Source organism: Chaetura pelagica, unplaced genomic scaffold (assembly GCF_000747805.2).
Source record: "Chaetura pelagica isolate M959 unplaced genomic scaffold, ChaPel_1.0 scaffold47, whole genome shotgun sequence".
In the NCBI taxonomy this organism is placed as follows: Eukaryota; Metazoa; Chordata; class Aves; order Apodiformes; family Apodidae; genus Chaetura; species Chaetura pelagica.
Window position 1 is genome coordinate 3969065 of NW_009954140.1, and position 16386 is coordinate 3985450.

The 16386-nt window shown below is 36.7% G+C and overlaps 1 protein-coding gene across 1 annotated transcript in view; it reads left to right on the plus strand.

Annotated features, from left to right (window-relative positions):
- The first annotated feature begins 683 nt into the window (after window positions 1-683).
- The window catches only part of HELZ (helicase with zinc finger), a 67846-nt gene continuing 52143 nt past the window's right edge, over window positions 684-16386 (plus strand). Inside the window, exons 1-9 of the mRNA XM_010002700.1 lie at window positions 684-907; window positions 2663-2699; window positions 6026-6150; window positions 8617-8673; window positions 9510-9558; window positions 9956-10031; window positions 13003-13201; window positions 14279-14386; window positions 14703-15000. Of these exons, the coding sequence (XP_010001002.1) occupies window positions 698-907; window positions 2663-2699; window positions 6026-6150; window positions 8617-8673; window positions 9510-9558; window positions 9956-10031; window positions 13003-13201; window positions 14279-14386; window positions 14703-15000 (1159 nt within the window). The 5' untranslated portion in view covers window positions 684-697. The remainder of the gene's footprint in view (window positions 908-2662; window positions 2700-6025; window positions 6151-8616; window positions 8674-9509; window positions 9559-9955; window positions 10032-13002; window positions 13202-14278; window positions 14387-14702; window positions 15001-16386) is intronic.

The following is a 16386-nucleotide window of genomic DNA, read 5'->3' on the forward strand; positions in this document are numbered from 1 at the left end:
TGTCTCAGTTTATTGGCAGATAATGTTGTCTGTCTTTTGTACAGATTTTCATCACAAGCGTTGCAATTTTTTTCCACTCTAAAATTTTTGGAGTTCTACACGCAGTTGCTGGTGTGGCAGGGTTATCTAGGCCTTCTTACACATATGTGAAAATAAACCAAGAGAAAAGGAGGAGACAAGTGGTTTCCAGTTGACCTCCAGTTCTTTCTCAGTCATTCTTGTGCATCCACATTGTGCTTCACCCAGGCTCCTTCCCCTGAGAGTAGGTAAGAAGTGCTGTGAAGAGGAAGGTGTCTTGGAGTAAATAGCAGTTGGCGGACGAGCTGTCTCACCTCCAGAGCAAAGACCATGTTGCCAGTGAACACCCAAAAGCCTCTATGTAGTGAAGCGCTCCAGTCCATGCTGACTTTAAACTTTGAAAGCACTACTTACATTCTTAAAATCAGTGTCAGGTTTAAGTACCTTCTTGAATTAGAATTAAAACCAAGAGCTGGATGTAATGGAGAAAGATTGAGAAGAGGTTAGTTAGTGAGAAAGGTCGGGATAGGAAATGCAAATGGAATAAATTGAAGGGGATATGATACAGCACCTTGAGGTGGGAATGGAAGTTGGTTGGCAAGTCATCACTGCCATTATACAGCTAACCAACATTTTATCATCCCCTCTGCCCCCACTCTAGGATTTTTGTCCCCGAGTCATGGCAGACAGAAGACCAGAGAAGTCATGTGAACAAGCATGTGAATCCCTTAAGCAGCAGGATTATGAAGTGGCAGTGAAGCATTGCACAGAGGCTCTCCTTTTCCTCAGCCAGTACCCCCCAGCTCACCTCCCGGAGGCATGCCAGGCAGAAATCGACCGCATCAAAATCGAGACTCTTCTGTATAGAATTGCTTCCTTTTTACAACTTGTGAGTGTGACTCTTTAATAGTATCTAGTGAACTGGAAACAACCATCAAGTATCTTGTACCGTCAAGATTGAAATAAAATTCAGTTTTCCTGTTTTTGCCATGTTGGTTTGCTACAGAATCCCTCTTGCTGAAGTATATATGAGGCTTCTGTTTTACAGTTTTCCCTGATCTTTTTATTTTTCAGGATTGGGACCTCTAAGTAGTTGGGTCTGAAGCACAATTCTCTAAAAGAAGGAAAAAAAACAACTTAAAAAGAAAGTTGAAAAATATATGGTAGTAATGCAAAATATCTGATTTTAGGGTATTACCTTTGGGCAGTTATGCTGAATTACATACCAAATTTCTCTAGATATAAAGAACATGAAATTAAGGTTGGAAACTTAAGTATTCAAAAAACAAGGTTGAGAAATGCCAGAAATGAGGTAGCTGGGTCATAGGTAATTTAGCTCCATTTCCATAGGCCTTACATTAGTCTTTTAATACTGGGTCACATACTGGTTTTTGGTTGCTAGGCTAGAGCACATCTGGAGAAAGATGTAACTTTTAGGCTTTGGTAAATTTTTAGCGTGAATGGGAAAACAGGGCTTTGTAAGTGTTTGTAAATGCAAAGCAAGAGGCATAATCTTGAATTGTAGACCATTGTCAAGTTGGTGTCCTTCCCTTAAAGCATGAGTGACCTACACTTTCTTAAAGGAAAGGACATTAGACATTAGAGTGCTTAAGAATAAACCTGCAACCTGCTTAATGAACCTGCATTTTCCCTTACCTTTCTGTTTTGAAAATGTTCTCACAGATTTCCAGGGGCTTAGTTCACCCCAAATATTGGTTATGAGCAGTTTCATCCCAAGTGGAAAAATTTGGCCGAGTTGGAAGACCTTGCTTGACAGCTTTAAGTAAACCTTACCTATCTGATTAGGGAGCATTTTAAAGCATTCTTTAAATAGATACCTGAACTGGACTGTTCAGTGTGCCAAACAAGAATTGGGAAATTCTTACATTAAGATGTGACCTACCTTATGGCTCCTCAGGGGAAGAGATGCAGAAATAACTAGGTTTTCCTTTTTTTGATGGAAGTTGTGTTACTACAGGCTTCACTGCTCAAAATTATTTACATAGGCCAATATGCAGGTAGGTGCTGAACAGTATTTAATACATTTCTGACCCATATGCCTTTGAAACTCCCATGAGAGACCTGTCTGGGTGGTCATCATGATGAAAATGATTGCAGGGGCTTTGAAAAGTGCTTATAAACAATACCTTCCTACTAAAGACTTGAATTGTATAGATACTTGAAAGCTTATAAGTTAAAAAAAAGAAGAAAAAACTCCTAGATTTTTCTCCTTGTTTTACAAAATGAAGTAATTCTTAAAATCACCACTGATAAGACAGAGTAAAAAAAATATTTACGTACAAACTTTAACAGCACCATATTAGTGCAAGTGTAAAAAAACTAGTGGCCAGAAAAGAAAGATTTTTTTTTTATTTTTTCCTAGATGTTGTGGGCCACCTACAAACACATACATAAAACATATGCCTTTACCCTCTTTTAAAATGTCCATTTGCTGAGAATTTGAGGAAAAAGTCAGCATTCTAAGAATTAATTATATTATATTTGACATGTGACTGATGTTCTTTACATATTCCACTCAGGAAGAGCCAAGGTAATGAATTCTTAAACTTGTAATTTAAGCGTGTAGTTGTTTATGCTAACTGGAATAATGCTATTTTTAAACTTTTCATGTTTTACCTTTCAGAAAAAGTATGGGCAAGCAGATGAAGACTGTAGGCATGGTATGCTTATTTCTTTTTTTATTACATAGTGCTATAAATTGCAGTCAGTTGTCTGAATTTTTAAAATAGACGCCCTGATTTATTAGTTTGCTAACAAAGTTGTTTGGTTTTTTCCTAGTTAAAATTATGTATCTGCTTTATAATATTCTTTACTTTTTTTTTTTCTTCTTTTTTTTTAGAGATACCTTGCGTTTTGTACTTGTGTTCGAGTGCCACAGCAGTGCCATTTAGCTAACATAGTATAGTAGTGTTAGGATTCTTGTGAAGATAAAGACAGCTGATTGTTCTGTCTTTCTTCCTAGAGACATGGTGGATATTTTGGTTTGCATTTTGGGACTTGATTCAGAGAAAATCAAGATTATGTACTTATATTTATTCCTGTTTTTTAAAGCTTCCAAATGTGCATGTGTCACATGGAGATGGAACCTTTCACGTTTCACTGCCTTGTTCTGTCAGGGTTTTGAGGTTGGATTGAGCTGATCTTTAAGGTCTTTTCCAACCCTGGCCATTCTATGATTTCCAAAGTGATGAACCATCCTTGTTAATGTTCTGTTACTCATGTATAATGCAAGTGATTCACAACTCACTGAGAACTCTTTGCTGAGTTTGGCAAGCATTGGATCAGAGTTTTATCAGTTAGATTTGTAAAGAAAAGGTGAGTAGATCCCACTTACCAGTTTTTAATTCCTAAACTACTCTTCAGTTTTAAAAGAAATTTCCTCAAACCACAGTTTTGTGACACAAACTGTGTGATACACTATTTTGACATTCCTGTGCTAGCAGTTATAAAATAAACATTCCTTCATGGTTTTATGTTGCGCTTTTTTTATGGCTTTTTTGGAGCTTTTGGATTAGATTTTGGTTTTGCTTTTGTTTTAAAATATATTTGTCTTCACTGACACTCAAGTCATAGTCTGGGGAATTTTTGGGGCTTTGCAGCCTACTTCTGAAAGTCCACAAAATAATAACTAAGAAAAAGTAAAGTTAATTTATGAATATCACCTAATGAGTACCATTGTTAAAACAGTGTGGAATTTTTTTTTAAAGCGGCTTCTTTTGACTGTTGATATATGCCAAGGGTGTAGTATTCTGACTAACCTCATAGTTGTTTTTCATGATGGCAAATACAAGTGAAAAAGAGACATGTGGTAAGATGAATGATGGTAAAGGAGGTAGAAGAGAGAATGCTGTTCATAAATACTATTTTCATTGGTGAGATCTTAGGGGTTTGTCATAGGGGAGATGGGTGACACTCATCTGTGAAAACTTTTCTTGACATAGCATTATCTCGAAGGAACTATCATGTTAAGTATTTTTCTTTTCTCACTGGTCAAGCGTAGAAGTGGGTGGAATAAGAGCACTGATCTCTACTTTTTTACAATATTAGTAAACAGCTCTCAAATGTATCTTAGTAACAAAGAAATAGTGTCCAGTTAAAAGTTAATTTCCTTAATTCATGCCAGGCATGTTCTGCAAATATTCTTTCCAGATTTGAAACTGAGTAATTTTTTGAACTTATCAGTGTCACATTTATGTGTGTATATAAAAATGTGTGTGTGTATATATATATGGACATATATTTGTATACACACCCCATATTTTTATGAATATATGAATGAACTGTTTGGTTGTGGTTCGCTCTGATATGCTGGTGTCAATTGTAGCCCAGTATCTGACAGTTTAGAGTATCTGCATTTGTCCTGAAAGGTCTTAGTTTTAATTTTATGCCTGAAATATCCTTGGGAAGAAACAACTTTAGTGTGGACTGCCTGATACACTTCCCTGATACTCATAATTTTTTTAATAGAAAAGGCTTATTCAAACTGCTGTTTTGCCTTTTTACAAGACTTGACATGTTTCATACCTAGGACAGGGTTTTATTTTAACCTGAATAAGTATATTTTGGAATAGCTGGAGAAATATATATTCTTTATAGTATGCTACTTGTACTGTCAGAAGGAATGATGATAATTTACAATCTGTTAAATTATTCCAGAAATCTTTTTTAAAAAATACTGTTATATGTTGTAACTTTTTATGTGCAACTGTATGTTTCAGCTTAGTAATACTATGCAGTTAATGATATGAAATATCATAATTGGAAATCTGATCTTTGAGGTTAAAATAGTAAACTGTCAGACATGGGAAAGCTATTTCTAGCTCTGCTGCTTCTGCTTTGGGAAGTAAGTTCTATTTTTGGAAATGTGGTCAGTATCATCGGAGTGGTGAATTCAGACTAATCTTTGAGGCACTTAATAAACAGGATTTAGTTACCATTTCATTTTGAAGAGACGTCTAGCTGTTTTTATGTAAATGTTTTGTGGGACTGTTTTTTTCTTCAGTCTTTCATGCCATTTCTGTTAACGATGTGAAGCCTCTTGAGTGAGGAGTTTTGATTTATTATTCTAAAATGTAGCCCTGAAGTTGTGGTGAATGTAAAATTCCTGTTAGCACTGGCAGGAGCTGTTTGCATCTGCATGAGTAGCAGGATAAACACAGATGTTGACATTGCCTGCAATTATAGCAATATTACAGTTCTGTAATTTCAAACAACTGTCCAGCCTTCTTTTCAACACACATGCTTAGCTAAGTAGCTTTTGAGTCACTCTGGCACTTCGTTTTCTGGACAGGTAATATATATGATTAAGTGTTATTCCTGCTTGTCTGAACCAAGTCTGTATTGTGAAATAAATCCTTTCACTCTTGTGAGTGTCAATGGAAGTGTCTGTTTGGCTGGCTATCTGAGCCACTGCTAGAAGGCATTAGGGAAGTTTTCTGTTACATGGAGCCTGTAAATTTCTGGACTCAAACAATCGTTCCTATATCCAGCACTTTACAGTGTAAGTGAATAAAAGCCCTTTTAAAATAGCAGGAATTGACCACGAGGAGGTTAGCTATATTTGGAAACGACAGGGCATGCTTTTTGTGAGCATGAATGGATCTTCCTGAGCATGTTTGTGTTACTGAGGTGGCTGGTTGGTTTTTTTTTTTTACCCTTTCTGTAAAGAGGAGGTCCTTTGTGTCTGTGTCAGATACTTGAATTTACCCTTCCTATAATACATTTTTGTGTATTTCAGCATGTAAACATGACAGCCTTTTTTGAGCTTGTGTACAGTTTTTCTTAGATGGTGAGCTACAAGATTCAAGTTAATGTTAGACAAGAGCAAGTAATACTTCCTTTACATCCAAGTCTTGTCTTTCCAGGAAGCCATGGATTCGGCCCAAGTTTCAGACTTAATTTTCTTGTTAAAGGTGAAGGAAAACTGTAAATAGTTTATTGAAATGTATACTGTGATGAAGCTCATAGCTGCTGATTTGTGTTGCAGTGCTGGGAGAGGGGCTGGCCAAGGGAGATGGATCTTTCCGTGCAGTGCTCTGCTGCATGCATCTTAAAGGGAAGCTGCAAATTGTATCTAATGTTCTTTCCAAATCACTGATGGGTGAATCACTGGTAAGTGGGTTTGCTCCAATCCACATAATTTAAAAGCATTTTTGTGTTTCTTTTTTTTTTTTTTTAATGTGTTTAGTAACAAACTTCTGAGCATATGTTTGGCTGGTAGGTTGCAACCAAAATGTTTTGTGTGAGAAAGACAAAGATAAGTATGTGGGCATACATGTATATAATGAGATGTAGATTGTTGCCTTACCAGTGTTTCAGAGTTGTTATGATTTTGAGAAAGTTTTAAATTGTTGGCTCTGAATCCTCAGGGAATGCAGAATAATTTGCATATTTGTGCAATTGACTAAAATAATGTAAGTCTCAAACTTGCTTCTTTCTAAAATTGCACCTGATAACATTTTGTATGTACTTCAGGAAGTTTAGCCATTAAAGCAGAAAAATTATTGATAGGACTTTTAAATAACAGGCCCATGATTAACTAATCAGTAAGACAGCATGAAAAGCTTTTTGGAAAAAAAAAAAGCATTGTATTTTTCAAGATTAAGGTAAAGGTTTGAGTTCAAAGCTTCAGTTTTATCCTTGAAGTATCAAAACAAGTTGCTTTTAACCCCATGCGTAAGTAATTGTTCATGTTTTTATGACTGCTCATGTGGGGAAGATTAGAGACATGTCTCCAAAGAGTAGTGTCCTTTTTACTTCTGTAAACTAGATGAAATAGCCTGCAGTTCATCACCACAAACTGCTGGTGATGCTAAATCCAGAAACATGGTCATAGCACAAAAAAGAGCTGCTCTGGTCACACCATGAGGAACGTGTAAGTGCCATCAGAATCTGTTGTAGGAGGGCCTGTTACCTTGAAACGGGTCATGTCTCCTACATCTTGGTGCTTAACTTCATCAGTAGGTTGTTTCTGAGAAGGAATTCTGTTTATCTGTCTGGAATATACCCTGAATTCCTTCCTCATGCTCCTGTCAGTGATTATTTTTACATAAAGAGGTTTTTTCTTTTTTAGCTGGTGTTTTCTAATGAAAAAATGTTTCATTGAAAAAATTGCTGGTGAGGTCCAAGGAGCCTTGCCTTCAGAAAAAAATAGTAAAATACCTTAAAGCTTTGTATTACAGGGCATGTACAGTGCCCTTGTTTTGAGCCATTGTGCAAATAAAGGTAGCTTCATACATGATTCCAGAGTGTTGTCTCAAAGTGGAATTTGAGGGATTTTCACAAGCTTTAGGTTGTTAGACAGTTATATTCAGTAGGCACATTAAACCCAGCAGCTGATGTAGTGCCTTCTGCCATTGTCTGAGAGGAGAAATGAAGCAAAGTTGTGGAATGAATTTACTGTACAGTTGGAATCTGTCCAGTTTCCTTCCCAGTGACTTAAGAGAATGACTCTTGCTAAGTTTTTTATGCTCTTAATACATTTAAGCTCAAAAGGTTCAATTTGCAGCCTTGCTCTTGAGGAAGTGAAAAATCATTTTGAGAAAAGCCTAAGTGTGACAATTGTTGAGTGTAAGTGTTCAGCAAAGAGAGTAATTCTGCTGCTCAGTAGCACAGTCAAAATATGGGGAAGACTGACAAATAGTAGTAGCACTTAATTACATTTCTGCAAGATACTGTTGAAATAAAAGTCACAGTTCTGGGTTCCTTTAATAAAAATTTTGACTTTGTGAGTGTGAAATTGTTATACTTAGCTATACATTTCAGGTAAATTCAGCTAGCATTTCTTTTTAGTTACATGGCTAATCTTTGCTTTTTAGTGAGAATTCCAAAAACTAAAAAGTCTGTCTAGATTAGAGCAGGAGTTCTCAAACTGTAGAAATTAGTAATCTGTAAAGTAGAACCTTATGAAAAAATACATCCATCACTGCAAGAGCAGTTAAAGTGTATTATATTAATTCCTTTAGAGCCAAAGCAATTCAGTAACCATAGCATATGGCTCATCTATAGAGCTTTTAATCAGTGGCTCCCAAAGTGCTGTGTGAAGGCAGGCAGTACCACTGTCCTCATTCTGCAGATGGGAAACTGAGGCATGGAGAGGTGAATTGATTTGTCTAAGGTCACCCAGCAGGTTGGTAGCCAAGCTGATCATAGAACAGGTCTCCTGAATCTGTGTCCATGGAGCTGCACTGCCTCCAAGGCTGCTGTGCATGTCAAGTAGTGCTGTGCAGGATAGCAGTCAAGAAGTGTCGTAGTTATTAATATTTATCTTTAGTGGCAGCTAAATTTTATAAGAATTTTTTTTCCCCAAAGTTGTTCTGCATATGCTGCTCTCCTGCTTTGTCCTGTAGGGGGACTTGCTGTAAGTCTAGTGCTGCTTTTGGCTGGTGTAAAATTCCCTTTCTAACCATAACACTTGCTCAGTGTTACATAGTAATTCAAATTGTACATTGTAAACAAATTAATTTTTCCTTCTTGCCCTTTTCCTTGCTGGTCGTGCAGGGGAAAATAAACTTTGCTGTGGTTTAATGCACATGAACGTTGATGTGTTGGATGTATTAATACTCTTTCTTCCCCTAGAACGGGATGGTAACTAAAGATCTGACACGACTGAAAACACTTCTTGCTGAAACAGAGGTAATAATGAGCATATTACTGGGAAAATAATTATCAGTACCTGAAGCAGCTGAAAGGATTGTTTTCATGTGTCCCAGGAGATCCAGGCTCACTGTGAACATACTGGTTCAAACATTATTGTTTCCACTGGTCTGTTGGTCTTTACCCCCTGCCAATTCAGGAGCCTTTCATCACAGTCTTGCTTGATATATGAGGAAATAGAGAAAGATGTTAGTAAGTTGTTGACTGTCTTGAAGTAGTGGGTAGAAAGAATTAAAGCCATTATGTTTGCATTATTTGTTTATTTATTGTATTTTTCTCTGTTGGAAATGATTCTAAGTAATAAACATGACTTAAGAAATTGGTTAACAAATAAGTGCCCTCTCAGTCACCTTTTTTTTGTATTTGAGGTTAATTGTCATGTCTGTTGATTGAATTGCCACTTCTTTTTTCTTTTTTTTCCCTCTTCCTTTGCTTTGTAGTTTATTTGGGCTTTATTTTTAATGTAGATTCGAAAAGACATCTCAATACAGCTTAGACTTCTGGCCTTCACTGCAGTCCACATTAAAATGATCACAGGGTAGAATTTGGTCTTGTAAAAATCTCTAAAACTTTCTTCTAACAATGAGTGGACTCAGGGTTCCTGTCAGAATTCCTTTTCTCAACAGCTGCAATCCAGTTGTTAGGTTAAAACGAAATTCATGTTTGTGACTGAAAGTGATTTCAGGCTTCTGATTAATATATTTGTATTGATTGTTCCAAAACACTTTTTGACAGAAAAGAAGCCAATGAAATTGTTTCGTGTTCCTTTATAACTGTTTTTTGTTTGTTTGTTTGTTTTTTAAATACAATTGTAGGCAGCTGGTAAAGTACCATCAGGATACCATGTAGAAGACTTGGAAGAAGGTATGTAACTCAGTTCTAAATGTGCCTCATTTTGGAGTGGGAAGACTTGGGTTCTGCCGAATGTTCAGCACTGCATTAATAGTCAAAAACTCAAAAAGGGCCTCGACTGTAGTGATGAGCCCCAGGGACAGGGACTCATTACTGACTGCATTTGGAGGTAGAAGTTTATTGGTCAAGAAGAGGCTCTCACACACTACTCTTCAAATTGTTTGTAACTTGCCTTCACAGACTTTGCACCTGTGTTCTAAACAAGGAAATTTCTTTCCCGTGCATAATTTTCCTTTGTGTTGATATTTAGAGATATTTAGATTGCTGTTTAGGTTCCCCGGACAGTTAATAGCTGACTTAGAAGTACTTGGCAATTAGAAAAGTAATCTAAATTTTGACTGCTCTGCAGGGTCCCGGGATGGCTGGCAGTTCCGGCCCCCACCCAGGGGAGTCACAAGCAGTGAAGAATATACATTATGTAAAAGGTAAAGTCATGGCTTTATATCAACATTCTCCAAAGGATCATAACATTTCCTCCTCTATTCAGCTGCTGACAGGATGATTAAGAGGTCAGGAAAATGAAGGTTCTTGTTTGAACAGTTGATTCATTCACAGATTTTTGGAAGGGTTGGTTTATCCAGAAGCACCTCAGTTTATACAATGAATCAGTAGCTCAGTTTTCATAAGGGAGTGGTTTGAGAACCATTTTTCTAGTCACAGGTTAGCATCTGTCTTTTTCCCCTATCTTTTGTAATTTGTATCATTTCAGAGATGTGAAAAGTTCCCACAGACAACAGTGTTAGCACAGTGAAGTGTGCTTGGAGAGCAGACAGGGTGCATGCCTGCAGATAAATGGGCTTTGTTGACAGATTGGCTGTGGCTACGGATAAAAAAAAAAGTTTATAGAATTTCCCTCTGGATCTCATTATTTCCATTTTGTGTAAGCTCAAATACACAGAGGTGGATTGCCCTGCTGAAGATCCAGTGGCTTGTTTTGGAGTTTCTCATCATCTTTTTTGGTCTACTACTCAATATTGCCTGTATTTTATGTTGTTAATTGTCATTACTTACATAGAACTGTATTAATAAATGTGGGGAGGAACCATCATTGTGCCCTCCATCCTGCTATATATGTAACTGATGCAAATAAATTAGTTTAAAAACATGAGCAGGAATCTGACCTACTTTTTAAATTACATGTCTGAATTGCTGAATTTGAGCTACTTGTGGCATGGATTTCTAGAGATGCTAAATCTTAGCAGCTCCTGTTGACTTTTATCATATCTGGTACATATTCAGCATTTTTTCTAAAGCTTTTTCTAAACTTACAGTTTTTAAGCTCATGTTGATCTTCTGTTGAGCAACATCTATATCATGTTTCCAACCATTGCTCTGAAATGTTTTTCCACTGAAGCTGTAATTAGCTTTATGCACGCTGCTCCTACACTGAGAAGGATATGCCTTACTCAGCAAATCCATATCAACAGTGTCAGTCTGACCATGGGCTAATGATTTTGATTCCTTATAAGGAGGCAGATACAGGTACTGAATATGAATTTCTGAAGCTGTGCTTTATTTTCCCCTGTGTGCCACAAAGCAGTAGGAGTGCAGCATATTTATTCTAGATAATGAAGCTATGAAATTGCAGGAGGCATTAAATAAGAAACTAAAAATGAGGGAAAAAAAAGTCTGTTAAACAAACTAACAATAAGAACTTGGAAAATATGTATAATAATGACAAATTTTAAATTAATATGCTTTCCTGTTAATGAAAGGGAAACCCACTTGATTTTCAAGCTGCTATGTAGCTAATAAAAGCACATCAACAATTTTTTATGCTTGTAATCCATTTACTTTTGGCCATGAAAATCATAATAGTACCTGAACATTCTAATGCAATGGTGAATTGGAAAATGAACAGTAAAAATATGGAAATTCACTGCTAAGAAAAATATTTTAATTTTAAATATAAGGGACATAGCTTGAGAGTGCCTTTAGTAATATTGTGATAGATATTGTGCATATTGTATTTATAAATTGGCCATACAAACAATTTTTATATGTATAAATAGAGCCTGCATAAACTTTTCTAAAAGGAAAAATGTATGCTAAACCAAATTGTAAGCACTGTTTAAGGTATGGCCTAGATAACCAGGTACTTTTGCTGCCAGATTTCCATGTTACCGTAACTTGTTTTTGTGACATATATCAAAGTTTGCACTCTAAGTCATGTTACACCAGTCACTCATCACCTTCTGCTGTCTTAATCAGTGATGTCCTGACTTTGTCTTAATTTAGTCTTGGTCCATCCTTTCTTTTTTACAGTAACTTATCACTGTAGGAAGAGATTCTTAATATAAATATGTATGTAGAAAGCCATATGAAATTCAAATGCACTTATGTTTACAGAGTTTCTATAAACTTAATATCATTACTAAGATCAGCCTGCCTGGCTTTGTTTTATAACAAATGTGATCCTTACATTAACTCTTTATAGTCTTCTTATGTAAAACAAACAAACCAACCAGCCTTCTGCCCTGAAATTTATTCTCTATATTCGATTCTTTCTTAGTACCTTCAGAACTTAGTCCCTGTCCCCCACATTTTATTCTTCATTTTGTCATCAATTTTTTAGGTGCTTCAGTTTTGACAATTGATAAAGATGCAGCTACTGCCTTGTGTTTTTTTACCGTAATACAAAGTTATGTTATAAAAATAATTCCTAGGTTATAAGGCATTTGCCCATGCTTGCAATGAATTCTGAGAACCTGAATGATTAAATTAGATACAGGCATTTGGAATATCAGCACATGCCAACAAATGAAAAGTTTACTTCTGAAACAGATCCTTAACCTCTGAAAAAATACATCCTTTTAGACTGATACACCCTTTACAAAGAGAATTAGGTGGTTTCTGTGTAGGTGTATTTAGTAGAAGGGACCATGTGATGTCACTGTTGCTCCAGGAAAAACTGCTGAATGAGCATTTATCAGCTCATAATGTAACTATTGGAGGAAATGATGCTACATCTTCCCTTTGCCTCTAATTAAGAGTATTTTATTCATACTAGTGCAGTGCCTGGTCATTTCAGGGATAGTCCATGATCTCATTGTGTTAATTGCTATAAAAACACTTGATTCTTTCATCTTTGAAGCTGGAAATTTCTTAATGAATTACTTATGTGCCCCTATGTTTCAGAGAAATTTGATATACTTTCCTGGACTTTGCAATAAGAGAGACTGCTGCCTCTCTCACAAGGTGCTGTGTACATGTATATATTTCCAAACTAGTTCACATGGACCAAACTGCCTTTTGTTCTGTGAGAGAGACTTAAGGAGTGTCCTTCTGGCTTTAGAAGTAAAATTTTGATTAATTTATCTCTTTTTTTTTTTTTCTTTTTTGAAATTTGAGACCAAAGAAGTTCCAAGGCATAATCATTTTTCCTATTTCATGTAGATTTTTAGAGCAGGGGATCTGCAGGTACGGAGCTCAGTGCACTTCAGCACATTCCCAGGAGGAGCTGACAGAGTGGCAGAAACGTTACGCTTCCCGCCTGATCAGATTGAAACAGCAGAAGGAAAACAAACAGTGTTCAGGCAGTTATATGGAAACCTTGATTGAGAAATGGATGAATTCATTATCTCCTGAGAAAGTGGTAAGGAAATACACTACTTCCCTATGTGCTGATATTTAAAAGTAACAGATGAGCCTGCTTTTGGTCCTATTTATGAGAGCTGGTTGAATTACTCCTTACCAAGAAATTGTCCAACCAGTTTACTCCCCTTTCCTTTCTGCCCTTTGTCTTCTTGCAGAAATATTGGAGTCTTAGGCTGATTTCTGCAGATGTACTCATTCTTCTCAGAAATTCAGTAGTCTGTGAATTGCAGCTTGAGGGTTAAGCACAGCTTGTTTGTTTTGCATCTGTACTATTCCCAGTGCAGGATAGGTCAGCCAAGTCTCATGGTATTGTTCCTGTTCCTTGAGTAGATGGCAGAACTTTTTAAATTGGAGAACAATAAATGACGAAGCTTTCAGGACTCAGTAGAGAATATTCTTGTTTGTGCATGGGTCCTTTTCTTTGCCTGCACCTGCAGGCACTTGTATGAACAGCCAATCCCCCAAATGTTAAAAAAAAAGTTTGAATACTGATGAGAATGGGGTATGGATATGGTCAGACTTAACAGTTGTTGGAATTCCAGATCATGTTTTTGCAGCATTCAGCCAGCTTTGCTTAACCACTGACCTTAAGGAGTTTTTGGTCCATCTGTTGTTGGTTCAAATCTAGGAAGAGTGGACTTCATGCAAAATGCATGACGAGAAGGCTTGATCCTAGTTTCCTGGTGTCTTTAGTAGTCCCATTGTTGTCAGGGAGATCTGAGATCTTCTTGAAATGCAGTCTTTGGGCCTTGTTGTATCAGATCCTTCCTCTCAAATGAAATCATGTTCTACTTGAAATATGTACAATTAAGTTTTATGAAAATCAAGTCCTGTGGTTATTGGTCTTTAAATTGACTATTCTTTGCTTTCACAGTATGACCTCGATATTTGGCTTGCTTGTCTTTCTGAAATAGTACATATTTTCATTAATTCCTATGCAGGACTTCATCAGTCCTCCACAATCTGGGAAACCTTTCTTTCTACTTTATGTTTAAAAAAACACCACCTTTGCCAGAAGGTTATTTGGATACTTTCTGTAAGAGTTTAATGTTATATTCTTTTTCTTTTAATCTAGCTTAGTGAAAGTGTAGAAGGAGTGAGAGTAGAACATAATCCTGAGCTATCGGTAACTGTCACCACCAAGAGGTCCCATCAAACATGGACATTTGCTCTCACTTGTAAGGTAGGAGTACTTATCTTTTTAAATGTAATTCAGTCATTACTCGAATGTAGCTCATAGCCTTTTGGGATTAAGATTTCAATTGCATAATTATTATAAAAATAGAGACATTTCCTACCACCATCCCTTCTCTCTCTCTTTTCCCAGCAGCTCTGGTGAATATGTATTCACTGACCAGATTTCTGGAAAGCAGGCAGGACTTGTACCTGCTCTGAGAAGCTGAACGTTCTTATAAGCTCTTACTGCAATTGAAGATATTCCTGCAATAATTTCAGTTTCCCAACATACTGTTATTTCAACCTTTGCATTTTTTTTATAGCCTGCAAGAATGCTGTACCGAGTGGCATTGCTTTATGATGCCCATCGTCCACATTTTAGTATCGTTGCAATATCTGCTGGAGACAGCACTACCCAGGTATCACAAGAAGTTCCAGAAAACTGTCAGGAATGGATAGGAGGAAAGATGGTCCAGAATGGAATAGATCACTATATATACAAAGTCAGTATAGCCTTTAACACAGAAATCTTTGGAACTTTTCGCCAAACTGTTGTATTTGATTTTGGATTAGAACCAGTCCTCATGCAACGAGTGATGATTGATGCTGCTTCAACTGAAGGTAATGTGTTTTGTTGTTGGTTTTTTGGTTTTTTTTTGAATAGTGGAAATCTTTCATGCTCTCTTTCCTTTTCTCATTTTGGGGTAGAACAGCATCTGTATTAACAGTAAATTAATTTCTTTTACTGTAATGAAGTGTTTCTGTATGAGAACACACCTGGTAATTAATTTATTAATTAAAGCAGACTGTCTGAGAAGTTGGTTTGTTATTTTTTTTTTCCTCCCAGAGGAAGCTGACTAGGGTTGTCAAAAGCAAGAGGCAAAGTATAGGCTTGTAATGCAGTGAATTGCTGTTGACATAGATTTTGAAAATGTAAAAAAAGTGTAACTGTATTTGTGGGTGTTCAAGTAAAAAGAAACATTAAGTATGTGTTACTGTAAAGGTTGTGTTCTGCTTATAAAATTGACCTATGTCTCTCAGTTCAAACCTGGAATAACTCAATTATCAGAACAATGTCAACAAATTGAAAGATGTTCAGAGATGTGCAAAAAAGAAGGAAGCACTTTGATTTATGGTAAAAGATTGAGAGCTAAATATAGGTCACTGTCTCTTGGCAGCAAGCGATGGGGTGGGTTAAAGTATGGTAATACAAACTCTGAAGAAGCAGAATTGTAGCACTGGGGTGTGAGTAGGAAGAAAAAGAAAAAGAAAGGAAAAAGGTGAAACTGAGGAAACAGCAGGTTTTATTCCAGTCCCTTATTTTCATATACCAGGCTAACATTTGCAGTGTTAACAAAAAGAAACTGTAAACAGCAAATACCAAGGATCATGAACTGATCTTTCCAGATGACCCAAGTACTTGCAGCCAGGAGCAGGAAGGCTGTACAAGTTGTAATGTCTCTTGAAGCAGAGAATATTGCTTTGTGAACAAGAAGCTAGGCTTAGAAGCAAGGCTGTGGTCTTTTCAGGAGCCATTATATGATCTCCATATAACAATGTGGGTAATCACAGCTGACAGGCTTCCTAAGAAATTGAATTTGTGGAGAACAGGTGTCCTTTTACTGTAAACCTGTTTCAATTCAAGAAAACCAAGCCATAGTTTATTTGCATAGTCAGACTTAACTGTCAAACCAGTGTATGGTCTTGGTCCGTTTTGGCTTCAACTAACTCCTGACTAGAGTGACAGAAGGAGCAGCCATTTGAAGTCCACATACAAATGATGGATGCAGTTGCGTTCTGTGTACAAAATGCTCTTTATGAGAGGGTCACCATATGTGCAGCCTGTGCCAGAAACTGTTTATGTCAGGATTCCAGTGGAAGCCTCTCGTGTGGGGAATGAAATGGCTGTCTTTCTAGCAAACAGCAGCTCCAACCCAGCATAATTACTGAGTTGTTGTGATCTTAGGTACAGTTAGTATGAGAGAAGGCTTCATTTATGGTGAGATG